This window comes from Lepidochelys olivacea (genome assembly GCF_965140295.1).
Source record: "Lepidochelys olivacea isolate rLepOli2 genome assembly, chromosome: 1".
Classification (NCBI taxonomy): Eukaryota; Metazoa; Chordata; order Testudines; family Cheloniidae; genus Lepidochelys; species Lepidochelys olivacea.
This window is the reverse complement of record NC_140411.1, coordinates 877,517-903,567: the sequence shown is the minus strand read 5'-3', so window position 1 is coordinate 903,567 and position 26,051 is coordinate 877,517. Positions and strand designations below refer to the sequence as shown.

The 26,051-nt window shown below is 73.5% G+C and overlaps 1 protein-coding gene across 1 annotated transcript; it reads right to left on the bottom strand.

Annotated features, from left to right (window-relative positions):
* FHIP1B (FHF complex subunit HOOK interacting protein 1B) lies at window positions 1-24,059 on the bottom strand. The gene is made up of 13 exons (XM_084612196.1): window positions 23,952-24,059; window positions 23,588-23,632; window positions 11,390-11,678; window positions 9,011-9,619; window positions 7,254-7,412; window positions 6,491-6,577; window positions 5,976-6,143; window positions 5,597-5,676; window positions 4,390-4,559; window positions 3,100-4,071; window positions 2,313-2,491; window positions 1,829-1,991; window positions 1-420 (listed from the first exon to the last, which is right to left on the bottom strand). The coding sequence occupies exons 3-13, from the start codon at window positions 11,525-11,527 to the stop codon at window positions 164-166; spliced, it is 2,982 nt and encodes a 993-aa protein (XP_084468322.1). The 5' UTR covers window positions 11,528-11,678; window positions 23,588-23,632; window positions 23,952-24,059; the 3' UTR covers window positions 1-163.
* Window positions 24,060-26,051: the final 1,992 nt, after the last annotated feature.

Genomic DNA, 26,051 nt, shown 5'->3' with positions numbered 1-26,051 from the left:
CAGAGGGACACTCTCCTTTATCCACAGTGCAGCCCCCCCTCCCCCCCGCACCCCCAATAAATTAAGGTCCGTGTCCCGAGGGCAGGTTAAAAAGGCGAGTCCCGGCAGCGCCCGGCCAGCGGGAGGACGGGGCCGGTGGGCAGGGGGTGCGGCCCAGCGCCCCTCACTCCTCAGGCTCCAGCAGGAAGGGCGAGGTGACCCCATGGGCCTGGGCAATGGCCGCCAGCTCCTTGAGGAACTCGCTGAAGATCACGGCGCTGTACACGGCGTTCCTCACCCGCAGCGCCTCGCTCTGCTTCTCTGCGCCCACCGGGGCCTCCCGCACCTGCTGCAGGGCCAGCTGGGCCGCCTGCCGCGCCCGCGTCGGGCTGTTGGCATGCCGCAGGATCAGCTCCCCGATGGACGGCTTCCGGCTCTTCACTGCGGGCAGAGAGTGGAGTCAGCCGGGCCCGGCTCCCGGGGGGCAGAGAGCACAGGGAAATGCTGTGTGTGCCTCAGTGTCCCCCATGCGCTGCCTGGCTACTGGGGGAGGTGGTTATTCTTCGTAGGGACCCGGGTGTGACTGACACCAGGCGGGCCAGGGCCCCGCGCCCATGATAAGCCCAGAAGACATGAGGGGCCCTGGGTATGACTAGTGTAGGCAGCTGGACACACACTCCTGGACAGGGATTACAGAGGGGCCGGGGGGCTCTGGGCTCTGATCCGACCCGGCTGGCCCAGGCTCTAACTCTCTGCGCTGGATCCAGACCCCCAGGCACCCCCCTGCTGTTACCCGCTGGCTGAGTCACTGCAGAGTCAGGCAGGGGGGTGCCTGGCTCCCTTGGGGTACAAGTCTCCCACGGGGGTCCCACCCAGGGGGACTTGCCGAGGGAGCTCCCAGCGTGAGGCGGGGGCTGGGGGCTCCGAGGGTCGGTCCCAGGAGGGGGGGAGCCGAGGGGCTGACCACGGCGAGTGTGACCCGGAGGGGGCTGATGCCTGCAGGGGGCCTGCCAGGGACTGTCCCGAAAGCAGGCGAGGGATCTGGGGGCACAGCGGCCGGAGGCAGGGCCCGCTTGGCAGCCCTCTGTGATGAAGTGGGAATGTTCTTAATGTTCTCTCTGAATACTGTGGGGGTGCCTCAGTTTCCGCTAGGCAGTTCTTAAGTCTCTAGGTGGTGGGATCAGGGTGTGTGATTGTTGCAGAGCCCGAGAGGGCCAGTGTGATGCCATCTGCACAGAGAATGGCCGACACCCTGTTTCCTGGCCACTGGTGGCCTGGGCCCCTCCTCTGCAAAGGTTGGAGAGGTTGGAGAACAGAGAGATCAGGTGGCCTCCGGGCCCGGGAGAGAGAGAAAGGCCAGAGGAGGGGCTGGAGAGTTTCAGTTTGGAGCTGGCCGGGGAAATAGAGGGAGGCCCAGATGGGGCTCTGGGCTCCCTACCCCCAAGACAAACCTGACTGAGGAGTCCTGGTCTCTGTACCTACAAACTCCAGTTTGGACCATGTTCCTGTCATCTAATAAACCATCTGTTTTACTGGCTGGCTGAGAATCAGGTCTGACTGCGGAGTTGGGGGGCAGGGCCCTCTGGCCCCCCCAGGACCCCGGCGCACGGTGTGGACGGGGATGCTGAATCTCCGAGGTCAGCCCCAGGATGGTGGAAGTTGTGTGAGCTTCTTGCACTGGGGAGAGGAGGCTCCCCGAGCCCTGCCTGGCTCCGCAGGGAGCTGTTCCAGAGCGTCGCCCGGGACTCCGGGACACCCTGCTACATTCAGGCTGAGCGCGGTGCCAGGCAGGCCCGAAGCAGGCGGCAGCCCCCTGCCAGGGCCCCTCCCCCCGTGCCCCTGGCCCTACCCAGCGTCTCCGAGCGGCGCAGGGCAGGCGCGGCATTCGGGGCGTCGGCCCAGTCCAGCTGGCCGCGGGCGAGCAGGTACTTGCGGGCTTTGAAGAGCAGCGTGGGGAAGTCCTCCTGCCTGGCGGCGAAGCTCTCGATCTTGTTCTTCACCGAGCCCAGGACCTGCAAGGCAGGTGGGTCAGTGCCCACCGAGGGCAGGGGGCCCGGCCAGGCTGCAGGGGAGCTGCCGAGATGCCAAGGGGCAGCGTAGGGGGACCCCAGAGCATGCAGGCCTGGGGCCAGGGCTCCCTGCTGGCTCAGCCTGAACCCTGTGACCCCCCCCAGCAATCTGGGCACCCCCGCCCGTGGGTCACTGCTGTGCCACCGAGCTGAGAGGCCCAGAGGGAACAGGAGCTGCCAGCCAGGCCCAGCGGGAGCGGGCAGGGGCCATGCCCGGGCTGCCGTCACCCCCCGGCTGGCACACACAGACGCCCCGGGCCGTACCTGCAGCAGGGACTTGACGCTGGGCTGGAAAACCAGGTTGGTGTTGAGCAGGAAGGAGCGGAGCAGGGGCTGCGGGTAGCAGGCCAGTCGCGCCACCAGCCCCGTCACCAGCACGTTCACATACAGCGAGTTCTGCACCATGTTCTCCAGCTTGGCCAGCAGCACGGCCACGAAGGGACCTGCGCGGGGAGCGGCGTCACCCCGGGCCCCCTGCCCTGCCCTGCCCGCCGGGCGCCCCCCTGCCCTGCCCTGCCCGCCGGGCGCCAGCCGGCCGCCCCCCTGCCCTGCCCTGCCCTGCCCGCCGGCCGCCCCCCTGCCCTGTCCGCCGGCCGCCCCCTTGCCCTGCCCTGCCCGCCGGGCGCATGCCCTGCCCTGCCCGCCGCCCCCCTGCCCTGCCCTGCCCGCCGCCCCCCTGCCCTGCCCGCCGGCCGCCTGCCGGCCGCCCCCCTGCCCTGCCCTGCCCGCCGGCCGCCCCGCTGCCCTGCCCTGCCCGCCGGGCGCCTGCCGGCCGCCCCCCTACCCTGCCCTGCCCGCCGGCCGCCTGCCGGCCGCCCCCCTACCCTGCCCTGCCCGCCGGCCGCCTACCGGCCGCCCCCCTACCCTGCCCTGCCCTGCCCTGCCCTGCCCTGCCCGCCGGCCGCCCCCCTGCCCTGCCCTGCCCCGCCCGCCGGCCAACCCCCTGCCCTGCCCCGCCCCGCCCGCCGGCCAACCCCCTGCCCTGCCCCGCCCCGCCCGCCGGCCGCCCCCCTGCCCTGCCCCGCCCCGCCCGCCGGCCGCCCACACTCACCTGTGAAGGGCTGGCTGGGCGGCTGTCCTAGGGCACACAGGGGGCTGCTGACGAGTTGGGCCCGGGGGCCCGGGGCCCCCCCGGAGGCGGCCAGAGCCAGGCGCTCGGGGGGCGAGGCGAACCGCTCGTAGGCCTCCTCCTCCTCCTGGGAGAGGGGCTCGGCGGACGAGGCGGGGGGCTGCTCAGCTCCGCTCTGCAGCTCAGCCTCCAGCTCCCGCAGCTCCCGCGAGAAGCTCTCGATGCTCAGGCTGGCGCCGTTGGGCTCGCTGGGGGCCCGGGCCAGCAGCTCGTCGATCAGGGAGTCCACGGACGGCTGCTCCCAGGCCGGGGCCGGAGCCGGAGCTGGGGCGGTGGGGGAGCCGTTCTCCGCCTCGGCCTTGAGCCCTCTCCGCTCCCGCTCCGAGCTGGCAGAGGGGGGACCCCGGCGCACCTTCTTCACCGCCACGGCCCCGGCTGGCCTGCCGGCCCGGCTCGACTCCACCCCAGGGGCCCCGTTGAGGAGCGGGGTTGAGTCCTTGACGTCGGGCGTGGAGGGGCCAGCGCTGGGCTCACTGCTGCTGGGGGCCCCGGCCAGCCCCACCCTCTCCTCTGCCAGGCCCCTCTTCTTCGTGCGCGGGGTGGCGGGGCCCGGGGGGCCGGCGGGCTGGGAGGGGGCCAGGCTGGCGGCGCTCGGCCGCTCCCCGTCATAGGGGGCCGACCAGACACGGCAGGCCCGCACGCACTGCTCCACGCCGAGCTGCGCATCCCGCAGGTACTCCAGGTAGTTCCCGTCCAGCTCCGCCACCTCCTCCCACCTGGCCGGGTGGTGGCAGGGGCTCCCGCCGGGCGTGGCCAGGCCGGGCGAGCGGGGCGCCGGGCTCCCCGCCTCCGAGCTGCAGCTCTGCTGGCGCATGAAGAAGGCGAGACGGGAGGGCGTGGAAGGCTTGGGCACGGTGACCACGGAGGAGGTGTCCACGGTGGGGCTCCCGTGGGCTGCGAGGGGAGAGCCGAGAGGGAGCGTTACCGCGGGCCTGGCCCCGACCCGGAGCACCCCAGCCCCAGGTTGGGGGAATGGACACCTACCCGCTGGGCGCCCTAAGCAGCCCCCCTGTCTCCCGGGTGGGGGCACGGCCCCAGGTGAGGCCAGACAGCACCTCCCGCCCACCTGACTCCCGCATGCCAGCCGCCAACAGGCACCCCCAGAGACTGCGCCGGGGCCCCCGAGTTGCTGGGTGACGGTGCCCCCCTTCCCCGCAGGAAGCCTGACTGGCCCAGTGCCGGGCGGCTCTGGTAGGGCCAGGGGCGGCCCACCTTTGGCCCAGGTGGCGTGCTCCTCCTCCCGGTCAGGCGCGGGCAGGCTCTCGGCCCGGCAGCACCGCGGGATTAGCGACAGGAACTTGTCGGCCGACTTGCCGTAGATGTCCAGGTCCTTCACCGCCCGCTTCTGGCTCAGCATGACGTGGCTGCAGGGGATCAGGTACCTGGGGGCACGGGAGCAGCCCTGTCACACCAGGCCCCGCCCGCCCCCCTCCGCCAGGGACCCAGCTCCCCACCAGGGCTGGGCAGAGGCCTCAAGACTGCCTCCAGCTTCCCCAGGCTCACCCTGGCTCCGCTCCCAGCCTATCGGGGGGCAGCGCGCCCGCTGTTCCCAGGCACTCCAGGGCCAGGCTGCCTGGGCAGCCAGAGCAGAGCCATGCCAGGAGTGGGCTCTAGGGGGTGCTGTGCTCCAAGCTTCCCCTCCAGGTGCCCGCGGGTGAAGCGCCTCCAGCCCTGTCCACCAGCCCCGAAGGGCTCGGGGCGCCAACAGGAGCTTGGGGGGCTCTCCAGGGCCCCCAGCCTCGGCCAGCTCCGGGCCCCCTCAGACTGCCCTGGCCCCCCACGCCGCTGGCTGTGCCCGCTGCATAGCCCCGGGACATGCCGCCCACCAGCCCTGGGGCAGCCCCAGCTCCAGGCTGAGCTGCATGTGGCCAGGGCTCCCCCAAAGGCCCCCGTCCTGCCAGCCCCAGCCACATGCCAGCCCCAGGGTGCTCCAGGCCCACTGTGCACCCTGAAATGACCCCTATGGCCCCTGGCCCCCCAGGGTTCTGGGGAAGGCTGCCCCGGCCTCAGGTAGGAGCCGGAGCCACGCCGGGACCAAGCAGCCAGACTGTCAGCCGGGCTGGCGAGCGAGGGGGCCCGGGTCCCTGTGCGCTTTGGGAGGAAGCAGCCCTGCCACAGCACTGGGGCTCCCCATGGGGCCAAGCCACAGACGCAGCAGCCTGCCGGAGTGGGACTAGGCCTGGCTGGTCCGAGCCTGGGCCAGGACCTGCTCCGGCAGCCCTAGGGGCCCAGCCGGGAGCCAGGGCCCAGCGCTCTGCCTGGGGTGCCATGGCGCTGCTGGAGAGCCACCGCACGCTCTAGCCCCTCCTTCAGCAGCGCCCGGCAGAGATGGGGAAACTGAGGCACAGAGGGGGGCAGGGCTTTGCTTAGGGTCACGGGAAGCCTGGGCTGGAAGCCAGGACGCAACACGCCGGGTCACCTGAGCACCAGCTGCAGCATCACGTCCTCGCAGTTCAGGTTGAGCAGAGTGCGGAAGAGGCTCAGAGACACCATGCAGAGCTGGGGGAGAGGCAGGTGTTAGCCGGGCAGTAGGCGGGCCGGGCTGGCTCCTGCCCCTCGGCACATCCCCTGGGGGAGCTGAGCCTTGGGGGACAGGCCCATGGAACCCCGAACAGGGAGCTGCAGGGGGAAGGCCCGTCCCCGGGAGAGCTGAGGGGGGGGGGAGAGCGGGGGCCCGTCCCCGGGAGCGCTGGGGGGGGGGAGAGCGGGGGCCCGTCCCCGGGAGCGCTGGGGGGGGGGGAGAGCGGGGGCCCGTCCCCGGGAGCGCTGGGGGGGGGGGGGAAGAGCGGGGCCCGTACCCGGGAGTTGGCGGCGATGCGGGCGACGAGCGTGTCGAGGATGGTGCTATGGTCGTGCCGGTGAAGCAGGATGAAGCGGAGGAAGGTTTGGAGCAGGGCCGGGTCGCTGACGCTGCGCAGGAACAGCTCCAGGTACGCCGTGCTGGCCATCAGCTCCTCCACCGCCGTCTGCGGGACAGCCGCTCAGCCGGGCCCCCCACCCCCGAGGCCGCAGGGCGCGGCCGCCGGGGCCCCCCACCCCCGAGGCCGCAGGGCGCGGCTGTCGGAAACACCCCACCCCCGAGGCCGCGGCCGTCGGAAACACCCCACCCCCGACGCCGCAGGGCTCGGCCGCCGGGGCCCCCCACCCCCCACACTGCAGGGCGCGGCCGCCAGGATCCCCCCCCACTGCGGGGCTTGGCCGCCGAGCCCCCTGCCCCCCACAGCAAGGCTCTGCCAGACGCCCCACAGCAGCGGAGCCAGGCCGGGGTGCGTTACCCATGCCAGCAGCCCACCCATTCCCAGCTCTGCCCTACCTTGTGCAGGGCCGGGCCCAGGACGGGCACCAGGAAGCCGTTGTGGACGTAATTCACCAGCTGCTTCTGCACCAGCGGGTGGGCAACCTGCGAGAGCACAGAGCTCAGCGTGGGCGCCCGGCTGCAGCAGGGGCTGCAGGACACCTGGGTCCCTCCCAGTGCAGCCAGACACTGCGATCCGGGCTGCAGCCTCCACTCCACACCAGGAGAAGGGCGCAGCGGGCCACAGGGCGGTGCTGGGCAGCCCCCGGCGGGCAGGATGGGGGATCTCAGGGCGGGCAGGGCAGGCTGTGCCGGGCACGGTGCTGAGCAGCCCCTGGGGGCTAGGATGGGGGATCTTGGGGTGGGCAGGGCAGGCTGTGCCGGGCACGGTGCTGGGCAGCCCCCGGTGGGCAGGATGGGGGATCTCGGGGCGGGCAGGGCAGGCTGTGCCGGGCACGGTGCTGGGCAGCCCCCGGCGGGCAGGATGGGGGATTTCGGGGTGGGCAGGGCAGGCTGTGCCGGGCACGGTGCTGGGCAGCCCCTGGGGGGCAGGATGGGGGATCTTGGGGCGGGCAGGGCAGGCTGTGCCGGGCACGGTGCTGGGCAGCCCCTGGGGGACAGGATGGGGGATCTCGGGGCGGGCAGGGCAGGCTGTGCCGGGCACGGTGGTGGGCAGCCCCTGGGGGCTAGGATGGGGGATCTCGGGGCGGGCAGGGCAGGCTGTGCCGGGCACGGTGGTGGGCAGCCCCTGGCGCGTGCCTGCAGGCTGCGGCCTGCCCACCTGGAGGACGGCGTTGCAGAACTCCAGCGAGTTCATGAAGAGGACAAGCGCGGGCACACCCATCCAGTCCTCGCGACGCAGGCTGTGCCAGTCGTCCGCCCGCACCTCGATCTTGCGGGGCAGAGAGGAGTACAGGGCGCTGAGGCCCGTGGCGAGGACCTGGGGGCACAGGGGCAGTGAAAGGCTGATGGTTAGGAAGAGCCCCCAGCAGGGGGCACCTGGTGCCAGGCGCTGCCCTAACGGACGCCGCCTGCCCCCCAGAGCGCAGGGGAGGGGCCAGGCAGGGGCTGGCAAAGGGCCCAGCTCGAGTCCCCCAGGCACTGGGACCCCCCGCTGGCCCCTCGCAGGGAGTGAGTCTCTGCTGACTATGGGGTGCGGACCCCCCGGGCAGGCTGGGAAGGCTCAGGGCAGAGTGCCCAGGGCAGCACGGGGTGCCCAGCCCAGCTCAGTGCCAGCTCCCCCATGGCCCCAGCCAGCGGCCTGCTAGCCCACACTCGCAGAGCACAGCCCACATCCCCTCAGACAAGGCCTCGGTCTCAGCCCCCGTGACGGGGAAACTGAGGCACAGTGGGGCCCGTAGACTCTGTAGGACAGGGCTTGCCCGAGGTTACTCTCCAAGCTGGCAGCAACCCTGTGAATGGGACCCAGGAGTCCTGGCTCCATTCCCTGCTCTTCCCTCTAGCCATAGGTCCCCCCAAAGAACACCCTGTGCCCCCATGGGGGGGGCCTGTCCAGGCTCCATTCCCTCCCCACAGGACCGGGGCCAGCTTCCCCCATGTACGAGGGGAGGCAGGCAGAGAGGGGCCAGGGCCAGCATCTGGCTCAGCTGCCGAGATGGGCAGGGCCACCCTGGCATCCGCTGCCAGTCGGCTCCCAGCCAGGGAGCCAGCAGCTGGCTGGGCTCAGGGCCATGTTGGGCACTCGGCTGTACCCCGTTGTGTGTCCCCCACGCCAGGCACCCTGCTCCAAACACCAAGCCAGGCCGGGCTTTGCCAGACACCAGCTACCAAGGCTGGGCACCAGCTGCTCTGCAGGGCAGGGGCACAGGGGACGCACTGAAGCAAAGCTGGGCAGAAGGCTGAGGGGGCTGCGCCCCGACCTGGGCTGAGTCGCCTCGTTTCCCTGGGCCTCCGTGGGTGGCCCCACTTGCCTGGCCTGGGGGGCACGGATGCTGCCGTAATGGGCCGCAGGAGGTGCCCTGCCCAGCCCCCCCAGAGCACCCCCGCCACAGCGTGCACAAGCCCCCGTCCCGCGGGCGCCGGCAGGGACCGGCCGGGGAGCAGCCCGGGGCCCCCGAGGCCGGCCCGTCCCGCGGGCGCCGGCAGGGACCGGCCGGGGAGCAGCCCGGGGCCCCCGGGGCCGGCCCGTCCCGCGGGCTCCGGCAGGGACCGGCCGGGGAGCAGCCCGGGGCCCCCGGGGCCGGCCCGTCCCGCGGGCGCCGGCAGGGACCGGCCGGGGAGCAGCCCGGGGCCCCCGGGGCCGGCCCGTCCCGCGGGCGCCGGCAGGGACCGGCCGGGGAGCAGCCCGGGGCCCCTGGGGCCGGCCCGTCCCGCGGGCTCCGGCAGGGACCGGCCGGGGAGCAGCCCGGGGCCCCCGGGGCCGGCCCGTCCCGCGGGCGCCGGCAGGGACCGGCCGGGGAGCAGCCCGGGGCCCCCGGGGCCGGCCCGTCCCGCGGGCGCCGGCAGGGACCGGCCGGGGAGCAGCCCGGTGCCCCGGGGCCGGGCGGGGCGGAGCCAGGCACCGCGTGGGAGCCGTACCGGGCAGAAGTAGGAGCTGTCGGTGATGTACGTGGCCACGGCGCGGTTGCCGGCGGCCATGGCCAGCAGCAGCAGCAGGGCGTCGCGGGCCTGCTGCCCCGTGGGCCCCTCGTGGTGGACGAAGGGCACGAGCAGGGAGAAGGGCAGCAGGTCGGCGGGGCCCTGCTCCGCGGGCCGGTGGAAGAAGAGCTCCAGGAGGGCCGGGTCCTTGGCCAGGCAGCCGCACAGCTGGTTGAGCAGCAGCACCAGGCTGGCGCGCAGGGCGGGCGAGGCGGGCTCGGCGCACAGGCTGAGCAGACGCAGCAGTGGGCCGCGCACGGGCGGGTGCCGCAGCAGGGGCTGGCGGCTCTGGCTGATCAGCATCTCGTAGAGCTTCAGCTGCTCCGCCCACTGCTCCTCGCTGCCCTCCCGCTGCAGATGCCAGTGCAGGAGCCGCTCCAGCAGGTTCTCCGCCAGCACCAGCTGCAGGATGGGCCCCGCGCCCGCCCCGGCGCCCGCCCGCTCCTCCGCCAGCAGCGTCAGCATCTGGCAGCTGTTGTTCCGCACGGCGCTCAGGTCGTCCGCCGCGCCCGGGCCCCCGGGGCCCCGCTGCTCCAGGATCCGCAGCACCTGGTGGGAGGGCGGCAGACGCTCAGCGGGGGGCAGGGCGCGGGGGGGGACAGGGCGCGCTGAGCGAGGGGGGGGCAGGGCGCGGGGGGGCGGCACGCGCAGGGCGCGGGGGGGGCGGCACGCGCTGAGCGAGGGGGGGGCAGGGCGCGGGGGGGGCGGCACGTGCTGAGCGAGGGGGGGCAGGGCGCGGGGGGGCGGCACGCGCTGAGCGAGGGGGGGCAGGGCGCGGGGGGGGCAGCACGTGCTGAGCGACGGGGGGCAGGGCGCGGGGGGGGCAGCACGTGCTGAGCGAGGGGGGGCAGGGCGCGGGGGGGCGGCACGCGCTGAGCGAGGGGGGGCAGGGCGCGGGGGGGCGGCACGCGCTGAGCGAGGGGGGGCAGGGCGCGGGGGGGCGGCACGCGCTGAGCGAGGGGGGGGACAGGACGCGGGGGGGCGGCACGCGCTGAGCGGGGGGGCAGGGCGCGGGGGGGGCGGCACGCGCTGAGCGGGGGGGGCAGGGCGCGGGGGGGGCGGCACGCGCTGAGCGGGGGGGGCAGGGCGCGGGGGGGGCGGCACGCGCTGAGATGGGGCCTCTGGGCTCCAGCCACCTGCGTCCCCCCGAGCTCTGCCCAGCACGTCCAGCCCCGACGGGCCCTGGGGAGCCGTGTCCCCGTGCAGAGCCCCCCCACCGCGCCCAGCCGGGAGCCGCAGGGACGCCCCCATCCAGCCAGGAGCCGGAGCCCCCCAAGCTGGGCGCCGCAAGGACCCCCCACCGGCGGTTTCAAAGCAGGGCAGGTCTCGTGCGGTGTTGGAGCCAAGGCGGGGGGGGGGATGACTCCTCTGGGCCCATTTCTTTCTACACCTGCGCCCTGCCCAGCAACTTCCTGCTCTCTGGCTGCTCGGCCACCTGCCCCGATGGGACGTCCCCTGGCATATCCCTGTCTCTGCAGGTGAGAGACGGAGCTGTCCCCACCTCTCCGGGGTGCCCCGGAGACCTCTCCTTGCCCCACACCCCCCAGGGAAGAACCGCTCCGGCGGGACAGGCAGCGTCCCCACCGGGGGATGTTTGTGGTGATTTACATGAAGAGCATGTGTGCGCCTCAGTTTCCCTGTGTCCTGCACGTTTAACAAGGTGGTGGGAGAGGGGGGTTGTTGCAGAGGACAAGGTGTGACCTCGCCTAGCAGCCGGGACCCCGGACAATGGCCTGGAGACGGGGAACCCCAACACCTGGTGACTAAGAGGCCCACCCCAGCTTGGCCGATAGCCGGGTCTGGGCAGTGGGAGGACCCCGGTGACCGGACCAGCGGGTCCCGCCGGGGGGAACAAAGGGCGGAGGAGAGGGGCCCCAGCGACCGAGACAAAGGGCAGAGGCGGGGCTTGGGGGCGGTGATAGGGGGGCTCGGCGGGGGGGAGGGAGCAGGCAGAGCCCCCCTGGATGGGCTGGGGGAGGCCAGGCCTGAGGCCGGGCAGTTTCCTGTGCAGAGATCGGGGGGTGGGGGCCCGGGGGGGCCAGAGTGAGGGGACTCCCTGAGGGGGCCCATGGCAGAGAAGGGGGCTCCCCCTAGCGACCACACGGGGCCAAGAGCGCACGCGAGCTGGGAGTCATGACACTGTTGCATTTCCAGCGCAGACCCACCCGGCACCTGGGAGCCCCCCCTTCTTGGGGGCCCGCAGCTCTCCCTCCTCCCCCAATTCTCCCCCCCTGCATTGACCCCTCCCACTCTGCGCCTTCCCACGGCCCCATCGCCAGCCCCCCGGCTGGAGCGGTGTGGGGCCCCGAACGCCCTCACCTGGCACCAGTGGTTCTTGAAGACCATGAGGCAGGTCTCGGGGTCAGCCGTCACGGGGCTCTGCAGGCTGGCACTGCGGCTGGCCCGGTGCCCCGCTGCCCGGGGGTGCAGCTTGCTGAGCCAGCTCATCCTCTCCATGCGCACGGGCACAGCTCCACACCGGCCAGGGGGGGCTACAGGGCTCGGGCAGGCCCTGGGCGCTCCACGGGCTGCGGCAACGGCTGCTGGGGGGCGCCGGACGGGCGAGGGCAGGCCCAGCTCTCCATGCTGAGGCCAGGGTGGCACCAGGCTGCGGGGAGAGAGACAAGCATGAGGCAGGGAGCCCCGTGTCCCTGGCGGCCCGGACGCTGCGAGCCGGGGCCACCGCCCAGGACGGGACTCCCGCCTCATCCCCCCCCCCGGCCGGGAGGAGGGAGCCAAGGGACGGGAGCCCCGCCCTGCCCACCTGCAGCAGGGGCAAAGTGCAAGGAGCAGCAGGAAAGGCGGGCACTGCCGGGGCAGTCCGCAGGCACGGGGTGCCCACGCACCCAGCATTCACAGCCTGGCACTCGCCCCCCATTTCAACCCCCCGCCCCTTCTGCGCAAGCCAGCCAGGCAGCCGCGTCCACACAGGGACAGCAGTGGGGTGCGGGGAGGGGACGCCCAGAGCCCGAGGGGGGAGCCCACAGTGCTCAGCCGCGGGAGAAGGAGGAAGTGACCCCTCTAGGCCTGGCCCAGGGGCTGGGCTCTTCCCTGCCCCAGAGCCCCCCACCTCTCACTGCCCGTGGGGAACAAGAGAGCGGGCGCCTGGCCGACCAGAGGCCGGACAAGGGCGGGGAGCTCAGCAGAGCCAGGCCCCACCTCTGCTGGGCAGCCTGACGGGGGAGAGAGGAGTGGGGCGCCCCAGAGCCCGGACATGAGCCACCCAGCGACGGGGACCGGTCCTCTGTCACGACCCGGGACCACGCCCGCCCACAACCAGCGCTGTGCCCCCCACGACCCTGTCCTCTGCCACCCCACGACCCGGCGCTGAGCCCCCCCACGACCAGCGACGCACCCCCCACGACCCGGTCCTCTGCCACCCCACGACCCGGGACCACGCCCGCCCAACAACCCAGCGCCGCGCCTCCCCACGACCCGGTCCTCTGCCACCCCTCGACCGTGCCCCGCGATGACCCAGCATCGTACCCCCCCCGACGACCCGGCTCTGTGCCCCCCACAACCCAGGACCATGCCCCCCCACAACCCAGGATCATGCCACCCCATGAGCCGGCGCCGTGCCCTCCCCCAGGACCCTGTCCTATGCCACCCAATGACCCGGGACTGCGTCCCCCCCACAACCCAGCCAACGAGCCACCCAATGACCCAGTGCCATCTCCCCAACAACCTGGCGCCGCACCCCCACACAAACCAGTCCTCTGCCACCCAACGACCTGGCCAACGAGCCACCCAACGATCCAGTCCTCTGCCACCCAACGACCTGGCCAACGAGCCACCCAACGATCCAGTCCTCTGCCACCCAACGACCTGGCACCGCATCCCCCAACCTGGCACAGAGCCAACCCACGACCCGGCGCCGTGCCCTCCCGCAACACGACGGGGGACTCACATCTGCCGGCTACAATGCAGCCAGCTCGGAGGAGGGACGCAACAGCAGGACCCTCAGCACCTGCGGGCAGGGAGGCCCCCTGAGGCTCTGCTGTCAGGCCAGCGCTGGGCAGATGCTGCTGAACGGGCTCCCGACGTGACACTTCTCCGTGGGACTTGGGCTCTGCCCACCTGCCGGGGCCCGGGCCAGCTGGAGGGGCTGTTCCCAGCCCGGTGCTCGCCACGGGCTGGCCTGGGCTGCAGGCGACGACCCCGTCACCGCCGGGAAATGAGGGGCCTGGCTGTGCCCCACGGGAGCTGGGGCTGGAGCCCCGGGAAGCAGTGATCCTGGAAAGGTCTGGGGGCCGGCCCTGGGGGGATAGCGAGGAGCAGGGCAGTGGCGTCACGGCCTCAGCCAGCGTCCCTGGGGGCTGGGCCGGCTCAGCATCGGGGGGTCTGGAACCCCGGCCGTGTTATGATTTGCAGCACTGGAGGCCCCCCGCGCGGGGCGCTGGACGGACAGAGCAGAGCCCCAAAGAGCCTCCACCAGAGACGGCCCCAAGCCCCTCCAGCTGCAGGCGGGGGGCACCAGGAACCGGGCCGTGCTGGGCAGCGCGGCCGGCAGCCTCCAGCCCCCACTGGTCACCTTTTCACACCAGCCCCTCGGCGCTGGGAGCTCCCCTCGGGAGCCCCCACCCCCGGGAGGGGCCCCCGGAAACCACCCAGGCAGGCTGCCCCCTCGTCCCCGGGGCTCTCTATGGGGGCTCTCCAGGGCAGTTCTCCAGGAGCGGGAGCCTGAGCAGAGCCCGCAAGTGCCCCCCTCCCCCTGAGGGCAGCTCCCAGCCCGAGGGCCAGCGGGAGGGACGAGCACGGGACCAATGCCCTGGCCGGGGTGGGCTCTCTGTCCCCGGAACCGGGTGTGCAACGGGCCGCATTCGCTCACCCCGGAGTCACTGGCGAGGCTTGGGCCCGGGCCCAGGTCAGAGGGGACGGTCAGCAGGGCCCCAGCGTAGCCCCCGTACTCCCCGCTCTGACAGGGGCGAGGGGGCACTGCCAGCCTTTCCTCCTGGCCTGCAGACCGCCGGCCCCAAGGCTACCCCACGTCCCACGCCTGTGCCCACAGGAGAGGGCCTGGGACCCATAAAGCCAGACCAAAATGGGCTTTGCACCCTGTGTTCGCTGCATGCAGACACCCTGCAGCTGGCTGGCTCCTGCCAACAGCCGCCCAGCGCCACCCCCAGGCCCGACCCCCCGGCAGCCCTGGGGAGCTGCCGGCACGGCCCTGGCTCAGCTCGGGGGACGAAGGGCTCCGCCCTCGCCATGCCGCAGCAGCGACAGCCACCGGGCTCCCCCCCCGGGCGCGGCTGCCAGCCGGCTGGGCCGCTCTCCAGCGCAGGCCGGCAGCTGCAGGCCCTGGCGCGTTTCCATGCTGGCAGGACACTGCCACCTTCACGACACCCTTGGGGGCTGCCTGGCCCCAGGGGCAGCAGCGCCAGCCGGCAACGGCCGGGGCCGCTCCACCCACCCCCTGCGCCCTCCCTGCTGCAAGGGCAGTGCCACCTGCCAGCCACACCCGGCCCGGGCACACAGCTCAGCTGCTGCGCCAGGACCTCAAACACGGGCCTCCCTCCCGCCCGCGGGCAGAGCGGGATCCCGGGGCTCTGGCCCGCAGAAGGGTTGCCCAGAGACTGCCCAGCCCAAAGGGGGAGGGGGTCAGAGCGGGGGGCAGCTGGGCGGGGGACCAGCGGGCTATTTATAACGGCCTGCTCCTCCCCCAGCCCTGCTGTTGCCGTCCCTCAGGCGACCGGCACGGCTGCCGGCTGGCTGGCGGCCCGCTGGGCTCGGGGCGAGGGGCCCACAGCTGCCCTGGGTGGCCCCTCTCCGAGCCCGGAGGACGCTGCCCTGCAGCCAGCCCTGGCCCAGCCACAGGCTCTGCACCCTCACTTCCAGCTGGCAAGCGAGCTGGGCCGGGCAGGGTGCTGTCATGGCTCCCCAGGGCTGGGGTTGCACCCCCCGCTTCAGAACCACCCCTGGAGGGTCCTCTTCCGCGGGCCAGGCCCCAGGGGTCCCGCTCTTCCTCCGGGGGGGCTCGGTAGAAGGGCTCAGACATGTCCACCGAGGGTCAAGCAGGAGCCAGGAGTCCTGGGCCCCCAGGCCCTGCACAGGGGCCAAGCTCTAGAAAAGACGCCCGGCAGCGTGGCCCCGGGGCCACCCGGCCGGCTTTCCGCTATAATCGGGGAGCCGGGGGCCAGAGGAGCCAGGCTCTGCCCCAGCCCCACAGGGCAGCGCCGGCGCCAGGAGAGGGTCTGCCAGGCACACGCACACACCCATCAACCTGGCGCAGGCTCTGAGGGGAGAGCGCCTCCTAGTGGTCAGCTTAAGTACCAGGGATCGCTTAGAGATCCCCTGACTGCCACCAGCCCCACCCATCTGGCTGCGGGAAGGGCCATGCCCGGAGGGACTGCTGGGGAGCGGGCAGGGCCGTGTGCGGAGGGGGCGGGCGGGGGGCCAGGCAAGGCTGTGCCAGGAGCAGGGGGGCGGGGCGGCTGGGCCATGCCCAGAGCAGGCCAGGATAGCGGGAGGCATCACCAGGCCATGCAGGACAAGCTAGATCCCACAGCCCGCGCAGGGCACAGGCAGTGCCGGACACGGCAGATCGGCACACGCCCCCGCTGCGAACGGGGCGTGGGGCCAGAGGCCAGCCGCAGCCCTGGGCCGGGGGAACCACACGGCAGGAGGGACACAAATCTCTGAGTCGAGTTGCGGCATGCCAGGAACTGTGGGGCAGGGAGCCAGCTGGCCACATGGGCACCAAGAGCTGGCACAGCCATGCCCACCCCCCGCTGCCATCTCACCCAAGCCTGGAAATGGAACACAGCAGCAAAGGGAAGAGCCAGCACCAGCCCGGGGCACCGAGAAGGGGGCCCACAGCTCTGCCCGCCCTTGGCTGGCCATGGCGCCCTGATGTGCAGGCCAACGGGCAGAGACACACGGCTACGTTCCGGGCAGGCAGCCGCAGCCCCCAGCCTGGCAAGGTGCCAAGGCAACCCTGGGCTGGGTGAGGGACGGGAACCGTCTCCCCAGCGGGCACGCCCGCTCCCACGCAGCGCCTAGCAGGCAGGGCTGGGCGAGGGACGGGCACCGTCTCCCCTGCGGGCACGCCCGCTCCCACGCAGCGCCTAGCAGGCCGGGCTGGGCGAGGGACGGGCACCGTCTCCCCAGCGGGCACGCCCGCTCCCACGCAGCGCCTAGCAGGCCGGGGCTGGGCGAGGGACGGGCACTGTCTCCCCTGCGGGCACGCCCGCTCCCACGCAGCGCCTAGCAGGCAGGGCTGGGCGAGGGACGGGCACCGTCTCCCCTGCGGGCACGCCCGCTCCCACGCAGCGCCTAGCAGGCAGGGCTGGGCGAGGGACGGGCACCGTCTCCCCAGCGGGCACGCCCGCTCCCATGCAGCGCCTAGCAGGCCGGGGCTGGGCGAGGGACGGGCACCGTCTCCCCTGCGGGCACGCCCGCTCCCACGCAGCGCCTAGCAAGCAGGGCTGGGCGAGGGACGGGCACCGTCTCCCCAGCGGGCACGCCCGCTCCCACGCAGCGCCTAGCAGGCCGGGCTGGGCGAGGGACGAGCACCGTCTCCCCAGCGGGCACGCCCGCTCCCACGCAGCGCCTAGCAGGCCGGGGCTGGGCGAGGGACGGGCACCGTCTCCCCTGCGGGCACGCCCGCTCCCACGCAGCGCCTAGCAGGCCGGGCTGGGCGAGGGACGGGCACCGTCTCCCCAGCGGGCACGCCCGCTCCCACGCAGCGCCTAGCAGGCCGGGGCTGGGCGAGGGACGGGCACCGTCTCCCCTGCGGGCACGCCCGCTCCCACGCAGCGCCTAGCAGGCCGGGCTGGGTGAGGGACGGGCACCGTCTCCCCTGCGGGCACGCCCGCTCCCACGCAGCGCCTAGCAGGCCGGGCTGGGCGAGGGACGGGCACCGTCTCCCCTGCGGGCACGCCCGCTCCCACGCACCGCCTAGCAGGCCGGGCTGGGCGAGGGACGGGCATTGTCTCGGCCTCACCCAGACCATCACAGAGCTGGCACAGCCGAACACGCCCGGCTGACCTGCCATCTCCCCAATGCGCGGCCAGCCTTTCCCTCCCGCCGACACCAGCATCCCCACGCAGACACAGGGCAGGTCCTAGCTGAGGCAGGAACCTGACCCAGGAGATGCCCCCAGAGCCAGCTGGGGAAGTGCCAGGCACGTGGGGTCGGAGCGACAGCTCGGCTGTCCTGGGAGAGGGAGAGGAGGGGCCCCCACCAGGCCTGGCAATGGCTAGCTCACAGCCCCCCCAGCACCTGGCCTGCCACTCGCCCTGCAGACCAGACCCCTCCTCCGTGGACAGCAGCTTTCCTGCCCACACCACGGGACACGCAGGGCGGGCACAGCCCAGGGGCAGGCAACGACCACCTCCAACTGCACCCAGGAATTTGTCAATGCTCTGGATGAACCCAGGGCGTGCCTCACTTTCCCCACGCGCTGCACGGTTAGCTGCAGGGAGGGGTGTTTGCTCCCTGCACAGACCCAGGTCTGACCCAGGGGCCTGGGCCCACAGAGAGGCCCAGAAGACAACTGCCCAGACCTAGCAACTGACACCCAGGGATGCCCCCCGCAGGCCACCCGCCGGTGCGACCAGCTGCAGGACAGAGGGCTGAGGAGGGGCCGGGGGTCCAGACATCCCTGGACCGTCAGTGCCCGGCAGCACATCCGCCACCATGGGCCCTGGGCACAGCAGCCCTGAGGCCTGCCACTCCCCACCCCTCCCGGGCCTCTTGTGAGACAGGGCGCCAGCCAGCCCCCACCCCTCTTAGCACGTCCGGCCCAACAGCCTGCAGGGGGGGTCCCCACCACACAAGAGAGAAACTGAGGCAGAGGGGGCAGAACCCGCCCACGTTTCAGAGCCAGGCGCTGCCAGCAACACGAGCGCCATGCAGGAGAGGGGCCCCTCGGAGACCCTGGCCCTCCGCTGGCACTGACCACAGCCACCCTGAAAGGAGGGCAGCCCCTGGCGCGAGGAGAGTCCAGGCCCCGGGAAGGGTGCCGAGTGGGCATGCAGCAGCCAGCCCTCGGGAGGTCTGGCTGCACAGACAACGGGGCCAGAGGGTCAGAGCCGAGTGACTGCGGGGCGCCGGGGGCCATCGCCCAGAGGAACAGGGCCTGGACCAGCCAAGCGCCCCCAGGGCCCCAGCAGAGGGGGCAGCCTGCGCCCCCCCCAGATGGGTCGGGGCAGACCAAGAGGCACCGGCAGTGCAGGGCTGGGGCAGCAGCAGGCTGGGAGTCAGGGTCGTGGGCACAGCTCATCCCGCCCAGCCCCGGGCAGTGCTCGCAACCCTGGCACTCGTACCAGGAAGCCCCAGGATCGGAGCAAGGTCCCTGTTCTGGTGGGAGTGCCGCCCAACAGCCTGGCCTCTCCCCCGTGAGCACCGCCAGCTGGCACACCCGCGGGCGACACACAGAGCTGCACTGTGCCTGGCAGAGAACGGAAACATGGAGCCCGGGGGGATCCCCACTGCTGCCCCTGTGCCGGGTGGTCTCCCCACTCCCCATCGGGCGATGCCCCAGGCCTGGCTGAGGATCTCCCTGCTGGCGTGTGGCACTGGGCTTTCCAGCACACGCCGAGAAGCGGAGGGGAAGGGTGCCCAGCTCCCAGTGGCACCAGCGAGTAAGCAGCTAGCACCCCCAGGGCAGCACGATGCCAAGAGCCAGCTCCTTTGCCTGCATCCTCCCAGGGGGCCGAGGCCTGGCATTGACGCTGAGCCCGCTGCTGGGCACCCCCACATGCCAACAGCCCGGGCTCCCAGGCAGAGCCCGTCTGCACAAGCCTAGCCACTTGCCAGCCCAGCACAAACCTGGGCAGAGTGACTGGGAAGTGGGAGGGGCTAGCGCTGCACAGGCCCAGCCCACGAGCCCCCCAGCCTGGGCGTGGCGTGGGTCACAGACTGCAGGCCAGCAGCATGGAGAGGTTCCCTGGATGCCCCCCACCAGAGGGACCTTGTTCTTTGCCCAGCCGAACACGCGCCCTCGTCTGGCTCCCGGGAAGTGCCAGGGTCTTGTTCTGCTCTGTCTCTGACCTACTCTATGGGCCTGGGCATGACACAGGCAGGGAAATTGAGGCAGCAGCCAGTTCCCCGGTTCCTAGTGTTCCCCGTCAGTTTGTTTTGCCCACAAGCTGCACACTCCTCGGGGCACGCAAGGGCACTGCCCTAAGAGGAGGCCTTGTTACCACATCCCACCCTACCGAGCACTCAGCCTGCGGGCAGCATGCTCTCCCGCCGGGTGCCGGGCTCACTGGGGCCAGAGAGCCCGGGAGAACCCCGAGTCTGGGCTGCCATCCCCTCCCCTCCCCTCCTAGCTGCCTGCTCCCCACAAGAGACGCTGCATCGCCGGGAGGAGGGCGTGGATCCGTCGGCCCACGCAGCGCCAGCCACTCTGGCGGGGAGGCAAGGCCTTGTGACTTTGCCCCCACTCCCTGCGAGGGCCCAGGCCGTCCCTCTGGGGCTCCATGTGGAGCCGAAGCCCAGCACAGCTGTCGGGGCCCAGGCTGAGGTGTGAACCCCTCCCCACCAGCTGCCACTCTCCGCCAAAGCCCAGCCTGGCAGCTGCCAAGCAAGGGGATCTGGGAGCAGGGCCGCTCATGGCCTGCCTTTGGGCCGTCGGGCCGTCTCCTTCCCAGAGCGCCGGGCAGGCGGCGAGGGCTGCAGGAGCAGCGGGCACCAGGAAGCTCCCGCAGGGCAGTGCTACCCCTCCCAGCTGCACCACGCCCGCGCGGCCCAGGGGAAGGGTGGACCCAGGGCAGCAGGCGGGGAGATGCCCTTTGGGGTTTACTCCACTAAGGCTGAATAAAACAGACCCACTGGACCCGCCTGAGCGCACTGGGGGGCTCAAGGGTCACTGGCCCAGCCTGCGGCCCTCTCTGGAGACCCGAGCTACAGACCACTCCAGCCCAGCGCTCAGCTGCCCACGGCCAGCAGGGCCGAGAGCAGTGGCGGGGCACCGGGGCCAGGCTGGGGCATGCCCATGCTGGGCAGGGGACCCGGGGGGAGCTGCGAGGACCCAGCTGCCTCGGTGCGGAGCCACCCACTCTCGGAGCGGATGCCGGCCAGAGGCAGGACTCCCACATCCCGGAGCCCAGCGAGCCCCTGCCGTCCACAGGCTACAGCCACCGGAACCCCAGCCCATGCCCAGCTCCTGCCACGCACGACACGCTCACCCTCCAGGGAGCTTGGGCTGGATGGGCAATCCCGCACCAGGCGGGCACGTGCCAGCGGCTGAGAACCCCTCGCCCAGCCAGGAGAGTGTCTGCCCGGCCCCGGGGCACAGAGCGCTCCCCCAGCCCGCCAAGCCAGCTCCCGGGATTCCCACCCCCGAGGCCGTCCAGACAGCGCCTCACATCTGCACGTGGCCAGGCAGACACGCTGGCAAGCCGCGCGGCTGGCAAGCCGGCAGCCCCGAGCCCAACAAAGGCAGCAGTGAGCCACCGATTCCGCGTGTGCGCGTGGCGAGCCAAGCGACGGCATCTTCAGAGGCGCGATGCAGGTCTAGGCCACGGCGCAGGAGAGCAGACGCCACGAGGACAAGCACCGCTGGCGGCAAAAGCCAGCCCAGCTCCCTGGAACAGGGACCCGGCTCCAGTCCCGGGGCTTCCTGGTACCAGTCGGGAGCCACGCCGCGCCCGCCACACCCGGCCGGCGCCTCCCCCTGCTCCCGGGCCAGGGCCTGGGTGAGCCACGCCCGCCACGCCTGCCCAGCGCCTCCCCCTGCTCCCGGCCAGAGCCAGCGTGAGCCGTGCCCGCCACGCCCGCCCGGCGCTCCCCCTGCTCCCGGCCAGGGCGACCCACACCGCGCCCCCCACACCCGCCCGGCGCCTCCCCCTGCTCCCGGCCAGGGCCAGCGTGAGCCGCGTCCGCCACACCCGCCCGGCGCCTCCCCCTGCTCCCAGCCAGGGCCTGGGTGAGCCACGCCCGCCACGCCTGCCCAGCGCCTCCCCCTGCTCCCGGCCAGAGCCAGCGTGAGCCACGTCCCCCACACCCGCCCGGCGCCTCCCCCTGCTCCCGGCCAGGGCTTGGGTGAGCCACGTCCCCCACACCCGCCCGGCGCCCCCCCTGCTCCCGGCCAGGGCCAGCGTGAGCCACGCCGTGCCCCCCACACCCGCCCGGCGCTCCCCCTGCTCCCGGCCAGGGCTTGGGTGAGCCACGCCCCCCACACCCGCCCGGCGCCTCCCCCTGCTCCCGGCCAGGGCTTGGGTGAGCCACGTCCCCCACACCCGCCCGGCGCCCCCCCTGCTCCCGGCCAGAGCCAGCTTGCACCGAGCGACGCTGGGACCAGCAGACTGGGCGCTGGGCACCACGCCAGGGCCCGGCTCTGGCCTCGAAAACACACCTCAGCAGCCCCCGACTCACCCTTGGAATCTTCTGGGTCAGCCCCTCCCCCGCCATGCTCTCCGGGGGCCAGCCGTGGGGCCGCCCCATATTCAGTCTTCAGGAGACCGCCAAGTGGGGCCACTGCCTCCCCAGTCCAGGAGGGTGAGGCTCTTCAGGGGAGGGCCAGCTGCCCACCTTCCCCTCCCCTCACGCAATGGGGGGTGTTCCCCTGCCCCAGCCGCCAGCAGGCTGCGCCCACCCCCTCCCCGGCCCCACAACAGCCGCAGCCCCTCGTCCCAGGCCGGAGCCCGGGCCAGGGCCAGTCCTCGAGCAGCGGGCACAAGGCCAGCCCATGCCAAGGGACCAACGGCCAGGGCTGGCGACCCCCCCACCGCCTGGCCAACCAATCCCATGGCCCCGAGACAGCGCCCCCTACCCGCTTGGTGCCCTCTGCGTCCCCCTCCCCTGCCAACCCTCCCCAGCCCGGCCCTGAGCCCCCCCAGCCCCCCGCCAACCCTCCCCAGCCCGGCCCCTCTGCCCCCCCAGCCCCCCGCCAACCCTCCCCAGCCCGGCCCCCAGCCAACCCTCCCCAGCCCAGCCCCTCTGCCCCACCAGCCCCCGCCAACCCTCCCCAGCCCGGCCCCTCTGCCCCCCCACCCCCCGCCAACCCTCCCCAGCCCGGCCCCTCTGCCCCCCCAGCCCCCCGCCAACCCTCCCCAGCCCAGCCCCTCTGCCCCCCCAGCCCCCCGCCAACCCTCCCCAGCCCGGCCCCTCTGCCCCCCCAGCCCCCCGCCAACCCTCCCCAGCCCGGCCCCTCTGCCCCCCCAGCCCCCCGCCAACCCTCCCCAGCCCGGCCCCTCTGCCCCCCCAGCCCTCCGCCAACCCTCCCCAGCCCGGCCCCTCTGCCCCCCCAGCCCCCCGCCAACCCTCCCCAGCCCGGCCCCCAGCCAACCCTCCCCAGCCCAGCCCCTCTGCCCCACCAGCCCCCGCCAACCCTCCCCAGCCCGGCCCCTCTGCCCCCCCGCCCCCCCGCCAACCCTCCCCAGCCCGGCCCCTCTGCCCCCCAGCCCCCCGCCAACCCTCCCCAGCCCGGCCCCTCTGCCCCCCCGCCCCCCGCCCCCCGCCAACCCTCCCCAGCCCGGCCCCTCTGCCCCCCCGCCCCCCGCCAACCCTCCCCAGCCCGGCCCCTCTGCCCCCCCAGCCCCCCGCCAACCCTCCCCAGCCCGGCCCCCAGCCAACCCTCCCCAGCCCAGCCCCTCTGCCCCACCAGCCCCCGCCAACCCTCCCCAGCCCGGCCCCTCTGCCCCCCCACCCCCCGCCAACCCTCCCCAGCCCGGCCCCTCTGCCCCCCCAGCCCCCCGCCAACCCTCCCCAGCCCAGCCCCTCTGCCCCCCCAGCCCCCCGCCAACCCTCCCCAGCCCGGCCCCTCTGCCCCCCCAGCCCCCCGCCAACCCTCCCCAGCCCGGCCCCTCTGCCCCCCCAGCCCCCCGCCAACCCTCCCCAGCCCGGCCCCCAGCCAACCCTCCCCAGCCCAGCCCCTCTGCCCCACCAGCCCCCGCCAACCCTCCCCAGCCCGGCCCCTCTGCCCCCCCGCCCCCCCGCCAACCCTCCCCAGCCCGGCCCCTCTGCCCCCCAGCCCCCCGCCAACCCTCCCCAGCCCGGCCCCTCTGCCCCCCCGCCCCCCGCCCCCCGCCAACCCTCCCCAGCCCGGCCCCTCTGCCCCCCCGCCCCCCGCCAACCCTCCCCAGCCCGGCCCCTCTGCCCCCCCAGCCCCCCGCCAACCCTCCCCAGCCCGGCCCCCAGCCAACCCTCCCCAGCCCAGCCCCTCTGCCCCACCAGCCCCCGCCAACCCTCCCCAGCCCGGCCCCTCTGCCCCCCCACCCCCCGCCAACCCTCCCCAGCCCGGCCCCTCTGCCCCCCCAGCCCCCCGCCAACCCTCCCCAGCCCAGCCCCTCTGCCCCCCCAGCCCCCCGCCAACCCTCCCCAGCCCGGCCCCTCTGCCCCCCCAGCCCCCCGCCAACCCTCCCCAGCCCGGCCCCTCTGCCCCCCCGCCCCCCGCCAACCCTCCCCAGCCCGGCCCCTCTGCCCCCCCGCCCCCCGCCAACCCTCCCCAGCCCGGCCCCTCTGCCCCCCCAGCCCCCCGCCAACCCTCCCCAGCCCGGCCCCCCGCCAACCCTCCCCAGCCCGGCCCCTCTGCCCCCCCGCCCCCCGCCAACCCTCCCCAGGCCCCGTTACCTGGGAGCGGAGGTGACCCGGGTTCATGTCCGAGCAGCGCCGGGGCTGGGAACAAACCAGGGAAAGCGCCAGTGAGACCCGGGCCCCCCGGAGCCCCCCGCGTCACCCCCCAGCGCCCCCCGGAGCCCCCCGCGTCACCCCCCGGAGCCCCCCGCGTCACCCCCCAGCGCCCCCCGGAGCCCCCCGCGTCACCCCCCGGAGCCCCCCGCGTCACCCCCCAGCGCCCCCCGGAGCCCCCCGCGTCACCCCCCGGAGCCCCCCGCGTCACCCCCCAGCGCCCCACCGGAGCCCCCCGCGTCGCCACCCGGAGCCCCCCCGGAGCCCCCCGCGTCACCCCCAGCGCCCCCCCCCGTGTGGCTCTCACCGGCCCGGCCCATCCCCCGCTCCAGCCGCCGCCATCTTGCCGCCGCCGCCTCCCACCGACGCCCCGGGCGCGCGCCGAGCCCCGCCCTTCCGGGGCCGCCCAGGCCCCGCCCACCGCCGCTGGGGGCGGGGCCTCGCTGCTGCCTGGACCAGCAGGCGGCCGCTCAGGGGCGGGGCCGGGCCGCGGCGGGGGGCGGGGCCGGGAAGGGGCGGGGCGGGGCCGCGGCGGGGGGCGGGGCCGGGTCCGGGAAGGGGCGGGGCCGCGGCGGGGGGCGGGGCCGGGAAGGGGCGGGGCCGGGGGCCGGGAAGGGGCGGGGCGGGGCTTCCCTGATGTGGGGGCGGCCCTGCCCCCGCCCTGTCGCGCTGCAGGTCCCTCTTCCTGGCGCTCCCCGCCCTGGCCCTGCCTCAGTTTCCCTGTCCGCCGCCCCACCCTGGCCCTGCCTCAGTTTCCCTGGGTACTGCGCCAACCCTGCGGGGGTGGGACCTGGGGGTGTGATTTTGCGGAGGCTGCCCAGCTGTTCGCAGCTGTGTGACCCGAGACCCAGAGGGGGTGCGACCAGCTGACACCTTTTGCTGGGAAGCGAGACAAAGCGGCGGAGGAGGGGCTGGGGGGCTGGGTGAAGGTCCCATGGATGGGGCCCCTCACCCTGCCTGTGGCCCAGATCCCTGTGCAGACCCAGGAGGGGTCGGGCTGGCTGGTCGTTGGGGCTCTCCAGGATATGGGCCGTGAGGTCCTGTTGCGGGGTGACTGTGTCTCTTTGGGACAGGATCCAGGCCCTGCTCCTGTAATGGCCAAGGGTTTGAATTTGAATCCAAGGAACCAATCAGTGGAGAGGGAAATGGTCAGTGAAAATGCAGATGACTTGGCTGGCAGTGGGGAGGAGCTGCAGGGGGGAGGACAGGATACCTGGCTAGCAGGGGGGAGGGTAAGATACCTGCCTGCCTGTAACCAGCCCCCTGGGGCTGGGTGAGACAGAGAGATGCTCCCTGCCCCCCTGCACACCGGAGAGGGGGCTCACACTGGCTCCGATGCTGTAAGGAGAGCAGAGAGCTCGCTGCCTGCCCCCACTGGGACAGCAAGGGCAGCGCTGAACAAGGATGGAGCTGAGACCCCAGTTGAGGGGGGGGGGGGACCCACAGGCAGGGCAGTTCGGCTGCCAACCAGGTTTAGCTGGTCCAGAGATGCTGCTGGGAAGTGATCCCAGGGCAGGGAAGGAGCGACCAGGGACAGGGCTCAGTGGGGCTGTGACCCCAGGCCCAGCCCACGAGAGGGAGCAGGTCCCACTCCCTCCCCCAGCACCTGAATTCCAGACCGAGCTGCGGAAGGATCCCTCCTAGGAGGAGCTGAGGGGACTTGCTGGCCACAGGCTGCAAACCCCCGTGGGGAAGGCTGCAGGGACAGATTCCCGTGGGAGAAGGGATTCCTGGACCGAGACGGGGCTCCCCCAGGGGAAGTAGAACCGTGGGGGATCAGGAAGCCGCTGGGGGTGCCCCGGAAATGTCACCACCAGCTGTCGTACCTGGCCCACAACGACCCTCTCTCGGGACACCAGGGGATCCAGGCCCCAGGCAGCGGCTGCTGCAGAACCACGACTGACCCGGAGTCTGGGACGCGGCCCAGCGGCACGGCAGGTCCTGCGACCCCGGCCAGAGGGTGGGGAAGGCCGGGATAAGGGAGAAGCTCCCGTGAGACCCCTGCCCATCTATCACAGGGTCCCCAGGCGATGCTCTGGAACTGCTCCCCATGAAGCCAGGCAGGACTCTGGGGGAGTCTCCTCTCCGGGAGCAGCCTGTCTGGAGGGCACACAGCTCACCCAGCTCCCACCTTCCTGGGTCTGACCTCGGAGCATTCAGCCTCCTCTGCCCCTCTGTGCGCTTCCCACAGCGAGTCCGCTCAGGCGGGGCTCCTGGGGAAGCCAGAGGGTCCTGCCCCCCAACTCCGCAGTCAGACATGACTCTCCGCCAGCCGGGGAAACAGGAGGTTTATTAGACGACAGGAACATGGTCTAACACAGAGCTTGTAGATGCAGAGAACAGGACCCCTCAGCCTGGTCCATTTTGGGGGGCAGTGAGCCAGACAACCCCGTCTGCACTTCACTCC